The 17,556-nt window shown below is 37.5% G+C and overlaps 1 protein-coding gene across 11 annotated transcripts in view; it reads right to left on the bottom strand.

The window, feature by feature from the left end:
• The window catches only part of VEZT (vezatin, adherens junctions transmembrane protein), a 76,927-nt gene that overhangs the window by 16,390 nt on the left and 42,981 nt on the right, over nt 1–17,556 (bottom strand). For 6 of the 11 annotated variants that reach the window (XM_027071059.2, XM_027071055.2, XM_027071056.2 and 3 more), the window contains 5 exons: nt 15,308–15,455; nt 13,145–13,476; nt 10,534–10,727; nt 5,661–5,761; nt 3,785–3,992 (listed from right to left, as the gene is read on the bottom strand). In XM_027071059.2, coding sequence (XP_026926860.1) covers nt 3,785–3,992; nt 5,661–5,761; nt 10,534–10,727; nt 13,145–13,476; nt 15,308–15,455 — 983 coding nt within the window. Of the gene's footprint in view, nt 1–73; nt 1,070–3,784; nt 3,993–5,660; nt 5,762–10,533; nt 10,728–13,144; nt 13,477–15,307; nt 15,456–17,556 lie in introns of those variants that run through there. The other 5 variants (XM_027071060.2, XM_027071061.2, XM_027071062.2 and 2 more) reach the window with 1 other exon arrangement.

Here is a 17,556-nt window from a genome sequence, read left to right as displayed (position 1 = left end):
AGAAAAAAAAAAAAAGAAAGAAAGAAAGAAAAAGAAAAAAAAAAGAAAGAAAAATAATAACTAAGGACCCAACAATGATTTAAACTTTAATTTAAACTTCCAGTCGTTATTTTTCTAATAAAGAACAATAAATAAAAGCTAAATAAATCTTTCTATTAAATCTATATACATTTATAAATCCAGAGAACTTTGTAAGAGATAAAATGCCTAAGAAATGAAATGAGATGGGGTTTTAATGAAGATTTTAAAACACCTCACACATTGTATTATTCAAAATATTAAAGCAGTGGTTCTCAAAGTGTGGTCCCCGAACCAACAGCATCAGTTACTTGGTAGAAATGCAAATTCCCACCAGGACCTACTGAATGGCAAACTGTGAATGAGGACTGGCTGTGTTTACAAACCCTACGCTTGATTCTGATGCACACTAAAGTTTGAGAACCATCTTATGAAAGAATAAGCAGCATGATTTTTACTGATAATATGTCAGATAAAAGGCCTGAAGTAATCCAGATAATAATCATATCTTTAACACATATATATTTACAAGTGAAAACAGTATGGGGAAAAAAAAATGCACACAATCCTATTCGCTTGCCAACCACCTAACAAGACCCTGATGAAAGTAAAGCCGTAACTTCCACACATTTTGTAATGTCACATAAAAGTATAAAACAAAATAAAATCTGTATTCAAGATCAACTACTGTACAAAGCATAATACATAAACATTATATCCATACGGCAGAAGGTGTCCTTTCAAGGAAAATGAAGTTTTATTTAGCCCCTCTTGATGTTAGTAGGCAGTGGGTTGCTTGCTAGGCAGTCTCTCCTCCCAGTATGAGGGGTTAGTACAATACAATATATTAGGAAGCATGACGGAAGAAAAACAAGTGCTTCTTGAAGATCTGGCGTTTATTTAAAAAATAATTTGTAAAAGGTGTCCATTTCCAAGAAACAGATCCCTAAGCTGCAGTAACTCCACTAGAGAAGCAGCAACAACAGAAAACAATGGCCACAGCAGGTTCCAGTGTAGAATATCCCTCTCTAATTCCATGCGGACTTTACCCCTGTAGGCAGAGATGAAAACAACTCTGGAAGATGTACTGAAATTTTTCACGGAAAAAGCATTTTATGGTATCAGCAGCTTTTTACTTATTTCACAAACAAAATCAGCAATACTGCGGTTTCTAACGTAGCTACCCAAAGCATATACCTGAAAAAAGACACATTTCTCTCATTATATCTTTGCCCATACTGTCAGTAGGATAATTTTAAAGCTATATGGAGAAAATACTAAACAATAGAAAGGATACAAATGTATATACAAGGCTATTCTCAGTCTTCATGTACATTTTTAGGCAATAAATCTAGTTCTTAAAGAATGCAACATGTATTAGATGTTGATTGATATCCCTGATTATTGCTAATTAAATAGGGCAATATAATCTGCACATCTGGAGGATCAAGTGTTAACATTGCTAGAATGTAAAGCTCCAGGAGTACAGGGATTTTTGTCTCTTGATTTATGCACTAGGGATATAGCAGTAAACAGTGCCTCAGTAACTACTTGTTGAATGAATAATTTGCTGAATGAACACTGTGGGGGATAATAAAGCTCCTACTGAAAGAGACTGTAATTTCATTATAGAGACAAAAACACTGAATGCACAGAAAACAATAGTGCCTAAAACCATACTCTCAATCCCTGATTCATGCAGACCCAAAATATGAACAAGCAGGCTGCAGGAACTCTTTACTGCTGCACCTGGGAAGTTTTTAATCTGCTACATATGTTGCTGCTCAAGACACGGTTACAATTCCCTCCAGGGCCCCTCTGGTGTGAGGGTCTGTAGTGGTGGGAGAGGTAGCAGGGCTGGAACAGAGGATTCATGGAGGAGCAGCTGGTAGAAAGGACAGCTTGGTGGAGAAGACAGAATTCTTAGCAAAGAGATCAGCATGTATGTTTTTATTTTTTTTTAAGTTTTTTTTTTTTTTTTAAAGTAAACTCTACACCCAATGTGGGGGCTTGAACTCACAACCCCAAGATGAAGTCGCATGTTCTATCGACTGAGCCAGCCAGGCACCGCAGCATGAATGTTTTTCATGAATAAAAATAGTAAGTTTGTGGGACCACAGTCTAATTAGATAAATATAACCAGAGGAAGATATCCATATCAGAAAGAGTGATAAATATAATTAAATATGATGGATTCATATGATAGAGAGGCTTGAAACCAGGAAAAAGAGTTTAGATTTAATAGAGTGGGAAAGGGGGAACCACTGTAGGTTTTAAAGATAGAGAGCTATCAGGGCACCTGGGTGGCTCAGTTGGTTAAACATCCAACTTCAGCTCAAGTCATGATCTCACGGCTCATGGGTTCGAGCCCCTGTCAGGCTCTGTGCGGACAGCTCAGAGCCTGGAGCCTGCTTCAGATTCTGTGTCTCCCTCTCTCTCTGCCCCTCCCCGACTCATTCTCATTCTCTCTCTCTCTCTCTCAAAAATAAATAAACATTAAAAAAATTAAAAAAAAAAAAAGACAGAGAGCTATTATCATTGTACTGTTTGAGAAAAATCTGGAGGCAGCCTGCAAGGACAGAAGCTAGCTTAGAAGCTATCTTCTAAGGAAAGCTTAGAAGAAAAAGGTATTGAAAATAGAAGTCAGCTGGGGCGCCTCGCTGACTCAGTACAGCATGTGACTCTTGATCTTGGGGTTGTGAATTTGAGCCCTATGTTGGGGGTAGAGTTTACATAAAAAAAAAGAATGGAAGTCAGTTAAGAGGCTATTACAATGTATGAGCATAATCTAATAAGGATCTGGGCTATAAAGGGGGCCAGTGGGAAGAGGAAGGATGAAATCAACAAAGGTGTATCTGGACGTGGGACAATGGCAGGACTCCTAAGAGAAGAAAAGAGAAATCTGAGGAAATTTCCAGAAGTACAGGTAATCTATATACTCCCAATGAAAAAAAGAATGGGAAAGGAAGGCAGTTGATTTTGAGGTTTCAGGTAAGTACTCTAAAATGGAAGAGGAATCGCACTCTGCCTCTTGGAAATCTACAGGAGTTAATTCCTCAATTAGAAATTAGCTAGTCTGATACTGTCAAGATCCCTCATTCCTTCCCTCACCTCGCATGAAGTCCAACCAAAGAAAAGAGTGGCAAACATAAAGGAGTTTAATGCTAATCGTCAGTATTGTCAAATCATCCAATTTTGTCAATATTGAAGTACGGAGACAGCTTGCACAGAAGCACCTCCTCTTGTCCCATCTACTTAACGTGTTCAAACCAACTGAGAAACCTTAATGATGTAGCTAACTGGCCTAGGTCTTAATCCACTTGTTTCAATGATGAACGTGGAGTTACTAATTTGATGCTTCACTGAGGTATTTATAACATCAACCTAAAGAGAACAGAGTTTAGAATCTCAAATTCACTAATCTGATGCTTCACTGAAGTATTGATAGTATCCACATAAAGAGAAGAGTTTAGAATCTCAAATTCACTAAATTTGAAAACATATTTATTCAACTCACTGCCATTCCAAAATAATTTAGTAAAACATCAAGTTACTGATGAAAAAGCTTGATTTCATATTCCCAATTTGATTATATACCTAGTCTTTTATTGATCATATTGATTTTGTGTCTAGAAGAAAAAGCACTATACTTGCTGAGAGATCCCTAAAATTAAAGCTGTAAGAACTACAGCTAAAATAAAAGTCGTAGTTCAAGAAAAGAGTCCCCTTCATTAAAATAACCTTTTACTCTGAAGTCAGTGCTTACCGTGATCACTAAATAGAAGTTGCTTCCACTTCTGCCTTTCTGCCTCCGATGCTTTAAATCCCAGCACAGATTTTAGTTCTTGGAGTACTCTCTTGGATTCTTCATGCTCATGCTTCTGTCTGTCTCTGTCTTCTTGAGACAAGTAATAAAAATCATCCTTTCTGAAATCACTGTCCATATCTATATCGTCTACATAAGCTTCTAATTCCTGAAAATGAATAAAGAAAAAGCACTTTACTTCAAGCAGACAATTTTCTAGTAGCATTCATTACCTTGTACCTACCCATCTCCAAGATTGAACAATGAAGACTCTTGGCACAGGTCACGAAAGCAAAGGTGGGCAAACAAAGCAAACATATTATTATAGGTAAATTGAAGTCTTAAAAAAACTTAGCAGTTGATAATGAAAGGGACCGTGGATAAGAAAGTTTAATAACTTCAATCATTATTTTTCTGCTCTGATACCATCCTGTAGATCTAGTTAATATTATAGTTATTAGCTCTGCCAAAACAAATCAAAATTAGAAGGGCTGGTGGTTTGGGGAAGTGGTCAGGTATATTAGCCTTCTTGTGGCTGTATTTGTGGTTCTTTCTGACTTCCCAGGAGGTTTGAACACTATTCCTAGAATTGGGGAATACCTCATCTTATGGTTCTTCTTATCACTAAGACACAGACGAGGCCCCTTGCTTACCCAGCCTCCCTTGCAGTTATGATTCAGGCAAATGACTCGGGATCCTCTAATCATATGTATATAGATCAGATCGGACCCAGAAGTTTGTTACAAGGGAAGCAGGCGTTTTAAGGAATCCACTCTGGCAAGAATGGTGGCAGATCAAGTTTCCAGAGGTAGAGGTTCTGAAGGTAGTTTTTATTATTCAGCAATGATGGAGCGAGTGACAATGTCTGCAACCAGTGACTGGGCAATGATGTTGCTGGAACTGGAACAGTTCTTTTGAGTAAATTGGGCTGTTTACCCCATCCTAGTTCAAACGTAACTATGAGGCCCTCAGAGATATTCTGTCAGTCACCTCCTGGTTTCTTAAACAAATTTCTTGTTTGTTAAACAGATTGGTCTCCCTTTGCAATTAAGAATGCTGAGTAGACAATATGACTGAAGGAAAAAAAGTTTTCCTTAGGATAAACAAAAGAAATCTTTGTCAGTATCGAAAGAAATCATTGAAAAATTGGTTTTTTTAAGCGAGGTATAACATACATGCTGCCAAATACACAAATCTTAAGTGTACAGGATTTTTACATATGTATACAGTCTGGTAACCACCACTCACATTTCCAGTATTGTAGAAGGCACCTTTGCCAATGCATTAATTTTTAAGGTATTTAATCACTTTTAAGTGTCTAAGAAATAGACAGTAAGATACAAATAACATGAAAACTTGCTGGTAGGGGCACCCGGGTGGCTCAGTTGGCTGAAAGTCTGACTTTGGCTCAGGTCATGGTCTCACCATTTGTGAGCTCAAGCCCCGCATCAGGTTTGGTGCTGTCAGCACAGGGCCTGCGTGGGATCCTCTGTCCCCTTTTCTCTCTCTGCCCCTCCTCCACTCATTCATTCATTCATTCATTCTCTCTCTCTCTGTCTCTCTCTCCCCCACCCCTTTGTCAAAAATAAATAAAATATTAAAGAAAAAAATCTTTATAAAAATTTGCTGGTAGATTCAGTGGATTCAAACTCAAGGTACTAAGAATTAATGATTTGTTATCAGTTCAATATATTGTGTGGTAATTTTGAAGCTCATCACAAACATAAATTTAACAACTTAGTCAGTAATGATCCACACCACTTACACAGATAGATAGGTAAACTCTGTATGGGAAACTCTTCTTTAGGGGGAAGAAAACAGCAATTATCACCATTACCTGCTCCTCCGGGATTGGATCTTTGTCCGCGATGTGTAGAGTTGGTTGCGTCAAAGGTACCACAGTACAACGTGGGTTTTCACACACCGTTTCAGGCTTGCCTTAAAAAGCAATAGGCCACACAGAAATGAGTGAACATCGAATTAAAAAAAAAAAACATTTTTAGTACTAATATTTTGCCAATTTCATAGTCTGGCATTCTAATTATAACTTTCAATTTATAAAAAAATTAAGGATGTTAAAGTTAACAATGGTAATAGCGGTAGATTTACAATGTAAGTTAAACTCTCAGAGGAGAAACTTGCTTTCCTCTCCCTTCTTCACCTCACCATAGTATCTGGTTCACAACAGGTACTTCCTCTCTAAATACTCGCTAAACAAATCAACTTTTGCTCATGGCATGGGAAATCTCAAGACAGACCATCACTCTTCCCCACAAAAAATAAACTTCAATCTTACATTTCCCTTATATTATTTTTACTCTCAGAAGTTAGAATTGGAAATGGGTTTCACAAGTCATAGCTTGAAAAGATCACCCAGGTGTTAACTTTAATTACTTAACATTGGTATTTGGTATCTAACCATGGGGTTCTCATATTCTCATATCTAGCTCTCTATCTTCCAACATTATCTCTCTACTTAAAAAGAAGTAGGCTTGGGCACCTGGGTGGTTCAGTTGGTTAAGCATCTGACTCTTGGTTTTGGCTCAGGTCATGATCTGTTTGTGAGTTAGAGCCCTGTGTTGGGCTCTACGCTGACAGTGTGGAGCCTGCTTGGGATTGTCTCCCTCTCTCTCTCTCTGCCCCTCCCCTGCTCACTCATTCTCTCTCAAAATAAATAAATAAACATTAAAAAGAAGTAGGCTTTAGGGGTGCGTAAGTGGTTCAGTCAATTGAGTGTCCGACTCTTGGTTTTGGCTTAGGTATTACCTCACGGTTCGTGAGACTTCGGCTCTGTGCTGACAGTGCAGGGCCTGCTTGGGATTCTCTCTCCCTCTCCCTCTCTGGCCCCGCCCATGCTTGCTCACTCAGTCCCTCTCTCTCTCTCTCTCAAAATAAATAAACTTAAAAAAGAATTAGGCTTTAGACATCTAGATTTCTACCTTTTAAAAGTAATGACAGATAACTGGTTGGGACCAGAGTTAGGGGAGACTCCTGGCTGTCAAGGGCTAGTGTGGACAAAGCAAGCTGGACTGGAATGAGATAGGATGGGAAGGACTCTCACTAGGTGTGAGTCAGCAGCAATGTGGCTTAGGAGACAGTCCATATTATCAGGTGATTGCTTACATACAAGGCATTGAATAAGTAAGTTAATACCGAAGATAATGAGAGCCAAGTTTCTCATGGTGGTACAAATATACAGAGGGAGCAGTACAGGAAGAACCATGGAACTGATTTGGAGGTATCGATGTGAACCCATGGTTTATAACATATATGGACAGATGTAGGAATATGTATGTATAAGTATATACACAGATATATTTCACTGTCCTCTACACTGAAAATTGGTAAAAACAAGAACATCCCAGTGGCTATGAGCATACTTAGCACCCACAAGGGGCACCCCTTAGGGCTAGGGGCAAGTAAAGTATAAAGAAGTGATCAAAAAATGATCAAAAAATGACACAAACCTTAAATGGGTTCCCTCTGGTCAAACTTTGTACAATTTGAGCAACAAAATAACAAATTATGATCCACAGAATAAAATAAGAATCCATACATCCATATTGATATAAATAAGCAGAAAAGGGGGATGCTTTGGCTCACAATGGAATGCCAACTAGTAAGTATAAAAGGAAAAATGGAATTAGAAAATTACCATCTGGCAACCATCACAATAATATCTAATTCAAGCAAGATCCACAAATGGATGCTAAAACTAGTGGGGGGAAAACATTTAAGCTATTTTCTTTTACTCAATAAAATTCACTCTTGTTGGTATATAATTTTATGAGTTTAGACAAATTAGAGTCATATAACCACTACCACCACAACTAAGATAGAGAACAGTTCCTTCACCTCAAAACATTTCTTATGTTATTCATCTCTCCATATCCAACTCCCAATAACCATTGGTATGTTTGCTGTTCCCATGAAATTTTACTGTTTTAAGAATGTCATTTAAATGGGATCATAGACTATGTAGTGATTAACACAACGCATTAGTGATTCCTCCGTCTTAATGATGTATCAGTAGTTCATTTCTTCTTTTTTTGCTGAGCACTATTCCATTGTGTGGATGGATAGAACAGTTTATCTATTCACCAGCTGAAGGACACTTGGTCTGCTTCTAGTTTTTAGTGATTATGAATAAAGCCATTATAAACATTTGTTTACAGATTTTCATGTGAACATTAAATTTTTATATCTTGTGAGTAAATATCTGGAATACTAGTGCATCATATAGATTGTATATGCTTAATAGTAAATATTTGGTGAAGAAAGGATATTTATATAACCTCAGGATATTTTTTTTTAATAAAATACTTATCATGAAAGACAAGAAAAGCTAAAGTGAATGAAGAGCATAAAAGCTAAATGCCATGTGTAATCTGGACATATAGCATTACTATTGTATCAATCAGTGAAATTAGAATGGGATCTGTGGATTAGAAAGCAATTTATATCAGTGCTCATGTCTTCATTTTGGTGGTATATTGTGGGTATGTAGGAGAATGTCCATTTTTCAAAAATGCAAACAGAAGATTTAGGGGTAATGTGGTCTCATGTCTGCATCTTACTCTCAAATGGTTCAGAATAATACTACCAAAAGAGGGGCACCTGGGTGGCTCAGTCGGTCGAGCGTCCAACTTCAGCTCAGGTCATGATCTCTCAGTTTGTGAGTTTGAGCCCCATGTCAGGCTCTGTGCTGACAGCTCAGAGCCTGGAGCCTGCTTCAGATTCTGGGTCTTCCTCTCTCTCTGCCTCTCCCTGCTCATGCTCACTCTCTCTCAAAAATAAATAAACATTAAAAAAAAAATACTACCAAAAGAATTTATACATGGATACATAAGGAGGTAAGGCCAATATGGTAGAATGTCAACAACTGAGGAATATGGATGAAGGGTACCGTGAGCTATGGTGATACCTCTGTAGTTTTAAAATAACTTAAAAAAGAGCTAACAGCTAGGGCACCTGGGTGGCTCAGGTGGTTGAGCATCCAACTCTTGATTTTGGCTCAGGTCATGATCTCACGGTTTGTGAGTTTGAGCCCTGTGGTGGGCTCTGCAGGGGCCTCCTTGGGATTCTCTCTTTCTCTCTGCCCTTCCCTCGCTTGCATGAGCATGCATGCGTGAGCACTCTCTCTCAAAATAAACAAATGAACATTAAAAAAAACCAGCTAACAGCTAAATAAATCACCTGCTTCTTAAAAAATATCATATAAATATTTTATTCAAAGTTGTATAGCCATGGCCACTATAAGCGTTTTACGGAGAAAAGTTTGAAAATGACTTGTATCTTAATTCTTATCACTATCACCTATAAGCAAAAGCCACATATGGAGAACATAATGACTTATCACCAGCCCGATGATTTGGAGACAGTTTTGACAATTATGTTTAAGTGACTAAGATTCAGCATCTCAGAGTATGCTAAGGGGAGGGATGAATGGGATGTATCTTTTAATACCCAGTGGTGTTCTGAAAGTTTCCATTTGAAGAAAATGTACTCAAAAGCTCTAGACTTAAGTCACATCAGAAAGTTTAACATGCATAAATATTTGCACATATTAAAAATCCTTGGCAAATTTACCCTTTGAAGAAAAAAATTACTTGCCAATTACATTTTAGATATAAAGGAAATCTATTGGTGATGTATCAGTAATTAGCATGTTAACATTTCCTTTGAATAAAGTTAATACTTTCCCTATGTAAAGACTTATTCAGCTTCTTAAAGACATTGAAGTATTACAGATCTAGCTGGAAACCAAAAAAATGACTAACAGGATGATAAAGCATTAATCATCTTTGCCAGCAATACAATTTCTATACATAAATCTGATTAACTTTATCATAAAGGTCCAAGGGATAAACATGATATTGTTTGGTAGCACAAGTTCAGAAATTAATATGCCAAATATTTACAATGAATTAGTGATTAGTAAAAATGGGTCAAATCAAAGCAGTTTCGCATAAAATTTCAAGATTGCCCATTTGCCTAGCAATACAAAGCATTCCAATGTTACCATTAAATAATGGCAGTTAATACATTTTAGACTCTTAATAACAAGTATGCAGTGCCACCTATTATAGCATTTATTTATCATTTATGAATGGCTGAAGTGTTTTATCTTAAAAGCAAGATTCAACTTCTGGCCCCTAACTATCAAACTCATTATTACACTAATGGGAAAAGAGTTTCTAAAAGTTCTAATCATGGAATACTTCCTATTAAAATCTATCCCTTCATTTAAGTTCATTATTATTATTTTTAATGTTTATTTATGTTTGAGAGAGAGAGAGACAGAGCACAAGTGGGGAAGGCACAAAGAGAGAGGGAGACACAGAATCTGAAGCAGGCTCGTCAGCACTGAGCCAACGCGGGGCTCAAACTCACGGACCGCAAGATCATGACCTGAGCCAAAGTCAGACACTTAACCAACTGAGCCACCCAGGTGCCCCTCACTGAAGTTTTTGAAAAGGAGGTTTACGATTCAGAGAACTTTCAAAACATATTCACTTATTGTTTACAAAGTAAGAGCCAGACTATATATTCAGTGTCAGTTTGTATGTATAAGTTCAACTTTCTTTTAGTAAATTAAGTTTTGTCATGTCGCTTTCATCGTGGAGATGAGAAATCTACCTAATAAAACCCTACTGGAGTGGAGTAAGCATGTCTGACAAGTGTATATGAAAGGAAGCACTCATTGGTACCTTTCCTATCTGTGTTTCTTCGGAGCAGTCGGTCCACTTGAGAAATGGCCTCTTCCCAGCAATTGTTGCTCGCCTGAACATGGGGCTGAATCAACTTCAACTTCTGTTCTAGGATTTGATAAGATTCTGATACTAGTTCTTGTGTTTCTTTAGTACAAACAAGCTTTTCAAGTTCATCTTCAAGAATTATTACCCTGAGTAATAAAGAAAAACAGAAACTGATTTCTAAAATATTAAGTGGAAAATTTATAACTCACAGGACTTATTTAAGAAATAAGCTTAAAAGATGAAGTTCTGGAGACGGAAAGTGGTGATGGTTGCATAACAATGTATGTTTACTTTTTTAGGCCACTAAATTGTACACTTAAAAATGATTAAATAATACATTTCATGTTACGTGTATTTTATCATAATGTTGTAAAAAGCTTATAAAGAGTATCACCTATTTATTCAACAATATTTCTTTTACATGTATGAGGCATTTTATGAGCTGAAATGATAATTTAACCTCATTTCATACTTAATAGGAAAAATAGCTAAATCAGGGAAATTATGCATTATAGAGAAATATAATACAATATCATAAAAAGTTATAACTAACATTTTATTTCCATTTTACAGATGAGGAATTAGGTCCAGAGAGTTAAAGAAACTTGCCCAGAGTTATACAGCTGTTAGCTGTAAATATGGGCTGAAGCTAAGCCCCAAAGTATAATACCACAGAAAGATAGTGTTATAAGAATTCAGAAGAGGGGGAAGGTGCTACCAGCTATGGGTACAGACAGGGAACAGCTAAGGAAAAGGTACTTTTGAGGAAGCATTGAAGGATGGATAAAATGTGAACATGTACAAAAGATGAGAAAGTTCATTCTAAATGGTATATGGGAAAAGGCATTTATGCAGTTTGTTTGGACTGAAGGAAAAGAATGAGAAGGACTGAAAAGCAGACTATAATAGAGTTATAGCAAATTCTTTCAATAGAATGTTTTACACAGACTTCAGTCTCTGCTGCTTGTACTCTGTAACCAGTGAAGATGTTTAAGGGAGAAAGCAAATATATGCCTCAGAAACATTAATCTGGCAGGGAGCTCTCTGGAGGCAGGGAGAACAGTTAAAGGGTTAATGCCCTAGTATCAGCAACTGGGAAAAGCAATGGGGACAAGTGAGGAGGAGGAGTGAAACACAAAACAAATGTTTTTGGAAGTGTTCAGACAACACTTCTAAAAAATTTTGTGTAGCTGTGCTATAGAGCAAATCAGAGATGATGGTTTGTGACCGGTATACTGTTTGAAAGGTGACGTATAGTAGCATATATAGAATATTTCATTTTTAAGCTGGAGACATCCTTCCCATGCATAATCCACAATCTCTGCCCGAGGCACAAAGCCCCTCTTGTTCATGTCCATCCAGTGCGGCCTTTCTTCCCTGAGCCATCCTCCCTCACTCTAATGCATTCCATTATGTCTTGTGTAGTTCTGATTCTACTGCCAAAAATTAATTCTTTAGAGACTCTAGCTTTGCCCAATACAACCTTTCCACTGAAATTTTTTCCTGACAAAGGCCCGACCTTTGTTGCCCACTCAAGTAGAGATTGCCTTGTCTCCCATACTCCCTGTGGGAGATAAGACTGAGTCAGGTTAGCATTCATTCATCTGCTTTCTTAGAATAGCAGCTAGAGACCAGCTCAGACAGTAAACAGATGGGTAAAAACTTACCTTCTCAAAATGTTTTTCTCACCTTAATTTCCTATTTTTATTCATCATATCCTTCCTCACTCCAGTGAACTAGCCCTTTGATTTTACTGAGACTTCAAATGCTTTTGACTTGTTTTGTTCTATTTTGATCTTACAAAACGGACTCCTGCCCTCCCCTTCTACTTCTTGCCTGGTATCCAGGGTTGAGTACATCAACTACAATCTCATCAACTCATTAAGTTCCTATGACCTTCCTGATTTACCAACACAACATGAACCCAACCATCCATCTGATCCAGCCCTATACTGCAAGTATCCGTTACAGAAAAATTTCACTGGAGTGACGGGATCCTACATTTGACCAAGGGAGAGTACCAGTAATACCAGGCAAAGTAGAAGATAAACAAATATAAACTATGGACCCTGCACTTTACTATTCAACTGGGGCCAAGAAAGTTGGTCCTCTGATGTAGAAAATGTCCAAATATGCTTTATTTTTAAAAATTGCAATATGTTATTCTTCAACTATATATAACAATACCTCTTAAAACTTACTGTTCCAGTGCTGGCAGATACTTTTCTTAGACCGCAGGCTCCAGTTTAAGAGCCCCACTTAAAAAGAGTTAAAACAAGCTCAGTATTCATAAACATCTCCATTTCAGCTCTCAAACAGAATGAACACCTGCTTTTGTCCTATGTTTCTAGGTTCTGGGCTGAAATCAGACAAAGTGAAAACTACAAATGACTCCCCAAATCATTCTTTCTCTGCTACATTCATAGCTATAAACTATCCTTCATGCTGCATGTCTTAATTTTGCTGCTACCTTCCAGTTAGGACACAAGCCAATCATCACAATGGCAGGAGAATGAAGCTTGCTGAACATGGGGACATTTTCTTATTTGGCTTCTAAACTTACTCATTCAGCAATGCCTTCAGATGGAGCTGAAAGCTGCGTACTGCTGTGTGAACGTTATTCAGTTCTCTTGACTTCTGCTGAGTCTTGGATAAACGCTGTGGTACTGACTGGTGCTGAGTTTCAAAGTACCGATAAAACTCATAGCTGCGTTTAAGCTCTTCCAAACAGGCAGAATGAGCATGAGGTAGACCTTGAGTCACATCAGATAAAATACAATGAGGCAAAAGTGCTGGAGTAAGTAAGGGCCCAGGAGGTGAATTAGCTGTAGAAAGTAATAGGGCTAACCGTCTGAAGAACTCTGAACTCTGTGCCACCCAGAGTTGAAACAAAACCTAGAAAGAAAACGGGACTACATCAATAAAAAAAACTGATCAAAATTCAAAACAAACCAATAATTTGTTTATCTTAACTTCTGGTTAAATTCCTCACTTTATCCTAAGTAATGAATACGGACGGCTGAGCTTGAACTAACCCTCAAGACTGGCTGAGAATGTTTGATCAAATTATGTAGTCATGGCATGTGGGAACTTCTAATACCAATATAGCATGTAATACCAGTATATATTTTAGAACAGTTCTAACCCAGAAAAGTAGTGTTGATAATGAGATACATCTATCTTAAATGAATATTCCTTGATGAATTATTTACAAATTTGACACAAAGTAGGAAAGAAGACAGTAGGAATAATGGACCTGTAGAAGTCCAAAGAAATGAGTCAGTGATACATCCAGAGTTTAGGATTCAAAATTATACCATTATTTTGGCTTAGAAAATAGGTAAGAAATAACATAGGAGTGCATGGGTACCTCAGCCGGTTAAGCGTCTGACATCAGCTCAGGTATTAATCTCAGTTTCTGAGTTTGAAGCCTGCACTGGGTGAGTTCAAGCCCCGCTTCAGGTGAGCCTCACTTCTCTTTCTCTCTCCCTGCCCCTTGTGGGATTCTCTCTGCCGCTTTTCTCTGCCCCTTGCTCACTTGTGCCCTCTTTATCCCTCTCTCAAAAAGCCAAAAATAAAAATAAAATTACTACTGGAATCTTACCACACACACAGTTTTTCTAACTTGCTTTATTTTGTTTCTTCCATCGTACAATTTTTCGACTACTAATCCCAAAGAATTTACCAATCTCATATTACTTAGCTTTTAATTTGTTTCCAATATTTGCTGTTGTAGTAATATCATGGACATACTTCGAGTATATTCTGATTACTTATCTTTAAGCTTAAGATTACTGAAGAATACAGTATCTTTCCGAAGATTGGTATTTATTAACTGCTAAAGTGAGCCAATCTATACTTTTGTTAATAGTGTGTGACTACTGATCTTCACAAATAATGAATATTATCAACTTTCAATAACCTTGGCAAAATGTCTACTTATTACTAACGAGATTGAATTGGCTTTTTTTTTTTTTTTTTTTTTAGAGAGAGCGAGTGAGCGAGTGAGCAAGAGCATGTATGAGTGGCGGAGAGGGGCAGAGGGAGAAGAGAGAATCTTAAGCAGGCTCCATGCTCAGCGCAGAGCCTGACACAGGGCTCAAATCCCGCAATCCTACGGTCACGACCTGAGCCAAAGTCAAGAGTCAGACGCCCAACTGACTGAGCCATCCAGACGCTCTGAAACTGAATTGGCCACTTCTAGTTCTTCCTTTGTGAAACCAGTTCATGCACCACCTATCTTGTCTAGATTTAACATAACTTAGTGCTCTTTATATAGAAAGAATTCTATCTACCTTTGTTAAAAATCATTGCAATTTTTTTCATTTAGAAGCTTAATTCTTATATAGTCAAATATATCCTTTTATGTAGATTTTCCAAGGGAAGATACAGATCTTATATGCTGTTTACCCATGTTTGTTAAAACAAGTAGTCATAAAGTCACTCATGCTGGTTTTCTATTAATGTAAACTCACTATCTATAAACTCTGATTTAAGGCAAGATATGCTTACAGTAAGAATTTTAAGTATTTTGATATCAGAATATAAGGATCTCCTCATTCAATCTTTATGATGCTCTCAACTTTTAAAGACAGCATCACATACATCAGGAAGGCTATTATGATGATGGTTCAGCAAGGGACCGGTGTCCCATTTACATTCAGATAGCACAGGCACAATCGGAGTGCAACTGTCTTTTCTTCAGCCCTTTCCACAGGCAGAGTACCTTCAAAGCAGGAAGGCTGAAGCCATCTGTAAGGTCATGTGCTTCCTCTTCTGAAATCTGCTCTTCACTAAGGCCCAGGCCCAGCTCCTTAAAAGGCACCACACAGATGTAGTTGGTTACATTGTCACTCTCAGAGTTCAGGGGGTAGGTTAAATTAAGTTAAGGCCTTTTCATTTAAAGTATAAAGGGTACAGTCATATCATCCCAAATTACCTTTACTCATCTTATTCTGAACTTTGACTGGAGGTGATTAATATCCATTAAAAAAAAAAAGAAACCAATCTTAAAATCTACTATATTAACAAACCTCAGGTATCTTACTACTAGTATACATGTGAATAAAATACCTTCATCTCTAAACAGTTAAAAGTTCAACTCTTTACAAGTGCTAACGTGCTAACTTAGTTATTTTTGACAAGTACCTTTTGAAACTGTATTGTGTACTTCGCTGTATCGTGGCTCAGGCCCTTTCTACACTACAGTACATACTTTTCTCTTCTTCCCAGTGCACAGGCTGCAGAACACCATTAGCACTAAGCCTGTTCTATCTAGGTTGTCCCACTCAGACTACTGGCCTGCTTCCTCTTTCTCTTCCTCATGGGTATCTATCAGCTTAATATGTGATTTTTTCTGCCTTCAACAGTTTTTATAAAGAATATATCCATACAATTCCTTGGGGTGCCTGGGTGGCTCAGTCGGTTAAGCGTCCGACTTCGGCTCAGGTCATGATCTCACGGTCTGTGAATTCGAGCCCCGCGTCGGGCTCTGTGCTGACAGCTCAGAGCCTGGAGCCCATTTCAGATTCTGTGTCTCCCTCTCTCTCTGCCCCTCCCCTGTTCATGCTCTGTCTCTCTCTGTCTCAAAAATAAATAAACATTAAAAAAAAAATTAAAAAAAAAAAGAATATATCCATACAATTCCTAATACTGAACTATTTTTATATTTCCAGCATACTCTTATTTGATCATATAATATCTTAATATAGTGCTATCGCAAATATATAAATATTTCACTTAAATATTTTGTATCTCCATCTGTGAGATTGGTCTAGTTTTTTATTCTTTATAATACATGTTTTGGTATTGCAATTACAGAATCTTCATAAATAAAATGAGGTAGTAGAGGCTTCCTAACCTTTCCTATGGTCTGAAATAGTTTTTAAAAAAAACTATAAAACCATCTGAACCTGGTAGTTAAAATTTCCTTTATTCATTTAATTTTTAAACATGTAATATATTCACAGGATTGAAAATTCATAAGGTATAAAAAAATTCATAAGGTATTAAGAGGCACCGTAAAAACTGCTTCCTACCCCTGTCCCTTAGCTACCTCATTCCCCTAGCTAAAGGCACAGACGATAACTGTGATTAGTATCTCTCAAGATAACCTGTGTGTCTCTTTTTTTTTTTTTAAGTTTATTTTGAGAGAGAGAGAGAGAGAGAGTGAAAGAGAGCGAAAGAGAGCACGAGCAGAGGAGGAGCAGAAAGAGAGAGGGGAGACAGAGAATCCCAAGAGGGCTCTGTACTGTCAGCGTGGAACTGGATGCTGGGCTTGACCTCGCAAACCACAAGATCATGATCTGAGCCGAAACCAAGAGTTGGACACTTAACCAGCTGAGATACCTAGGTGCCCCTTCTTGTGCACCTTTCAAGATACTTTATGCATGCATAAAAGCAAATCCAAATATAAATATGTATGTGGATATATACACATATACATATTCCCTCATATGTATTTATAATCTCCCATATATACAAATAGTCTCATATATATGTGTATGTGTGTATACACACACACTTTTACGCGCCAATCGAAGGGTAGCATGAACAATGCTGTGCACTTCATTCTTTTTTTCAACAATTTGGATATCATTCCATAGTAGTGCATCAAGAACTTTATCACTTTTCTATACCTGCAAATTTTCCATTGTTTACATAAAATCAGGTGTTTTCCTTCTTTCTTTCTTTCTTTCTTTCTTTCTTTCTTTCTTTCTTTCTTTTTCTTTCTTTCTTTGTAAGTTTATTTGAGAGAGAGAAAGAGAGAGACAGAGAGAGAGAGAATGCATGGGGGAGGGGCAGAGAGCGAGGGGGACAGAGGATCCGAAGTGGGCTCTGTGCTGACAGCAGAGAGCACCATGTGGGGCTCAAACTCATGAACCATAAGATCATGACCTGAGCTGAAGTCAAACTTAACCCACTGAGCCACCCAGGTGCTCCCAGGTGTTTTCTTTTTTAAAAGTTGCTGCCACA

Source organism: Acinonyx jubatus, chromosome B4 (assembly GCF_027475565.1).
Source record: "Acinonyx jubatus isolate Ajub_Pintada_27869175 chromosome B4, VMU_Ajub_asm_v1.0, whole genome shotgun sequence".
NCBI lineage: Eukaryota > Metazoa > Chordata > Mammalia > Carnivora > Felidae > Acinonyx > Acinonyx jubatus.
Note: the sequence above shows the minus strand (reverse complement) of the source record. Positions and strands in the feature narration are given on the sequence as shown.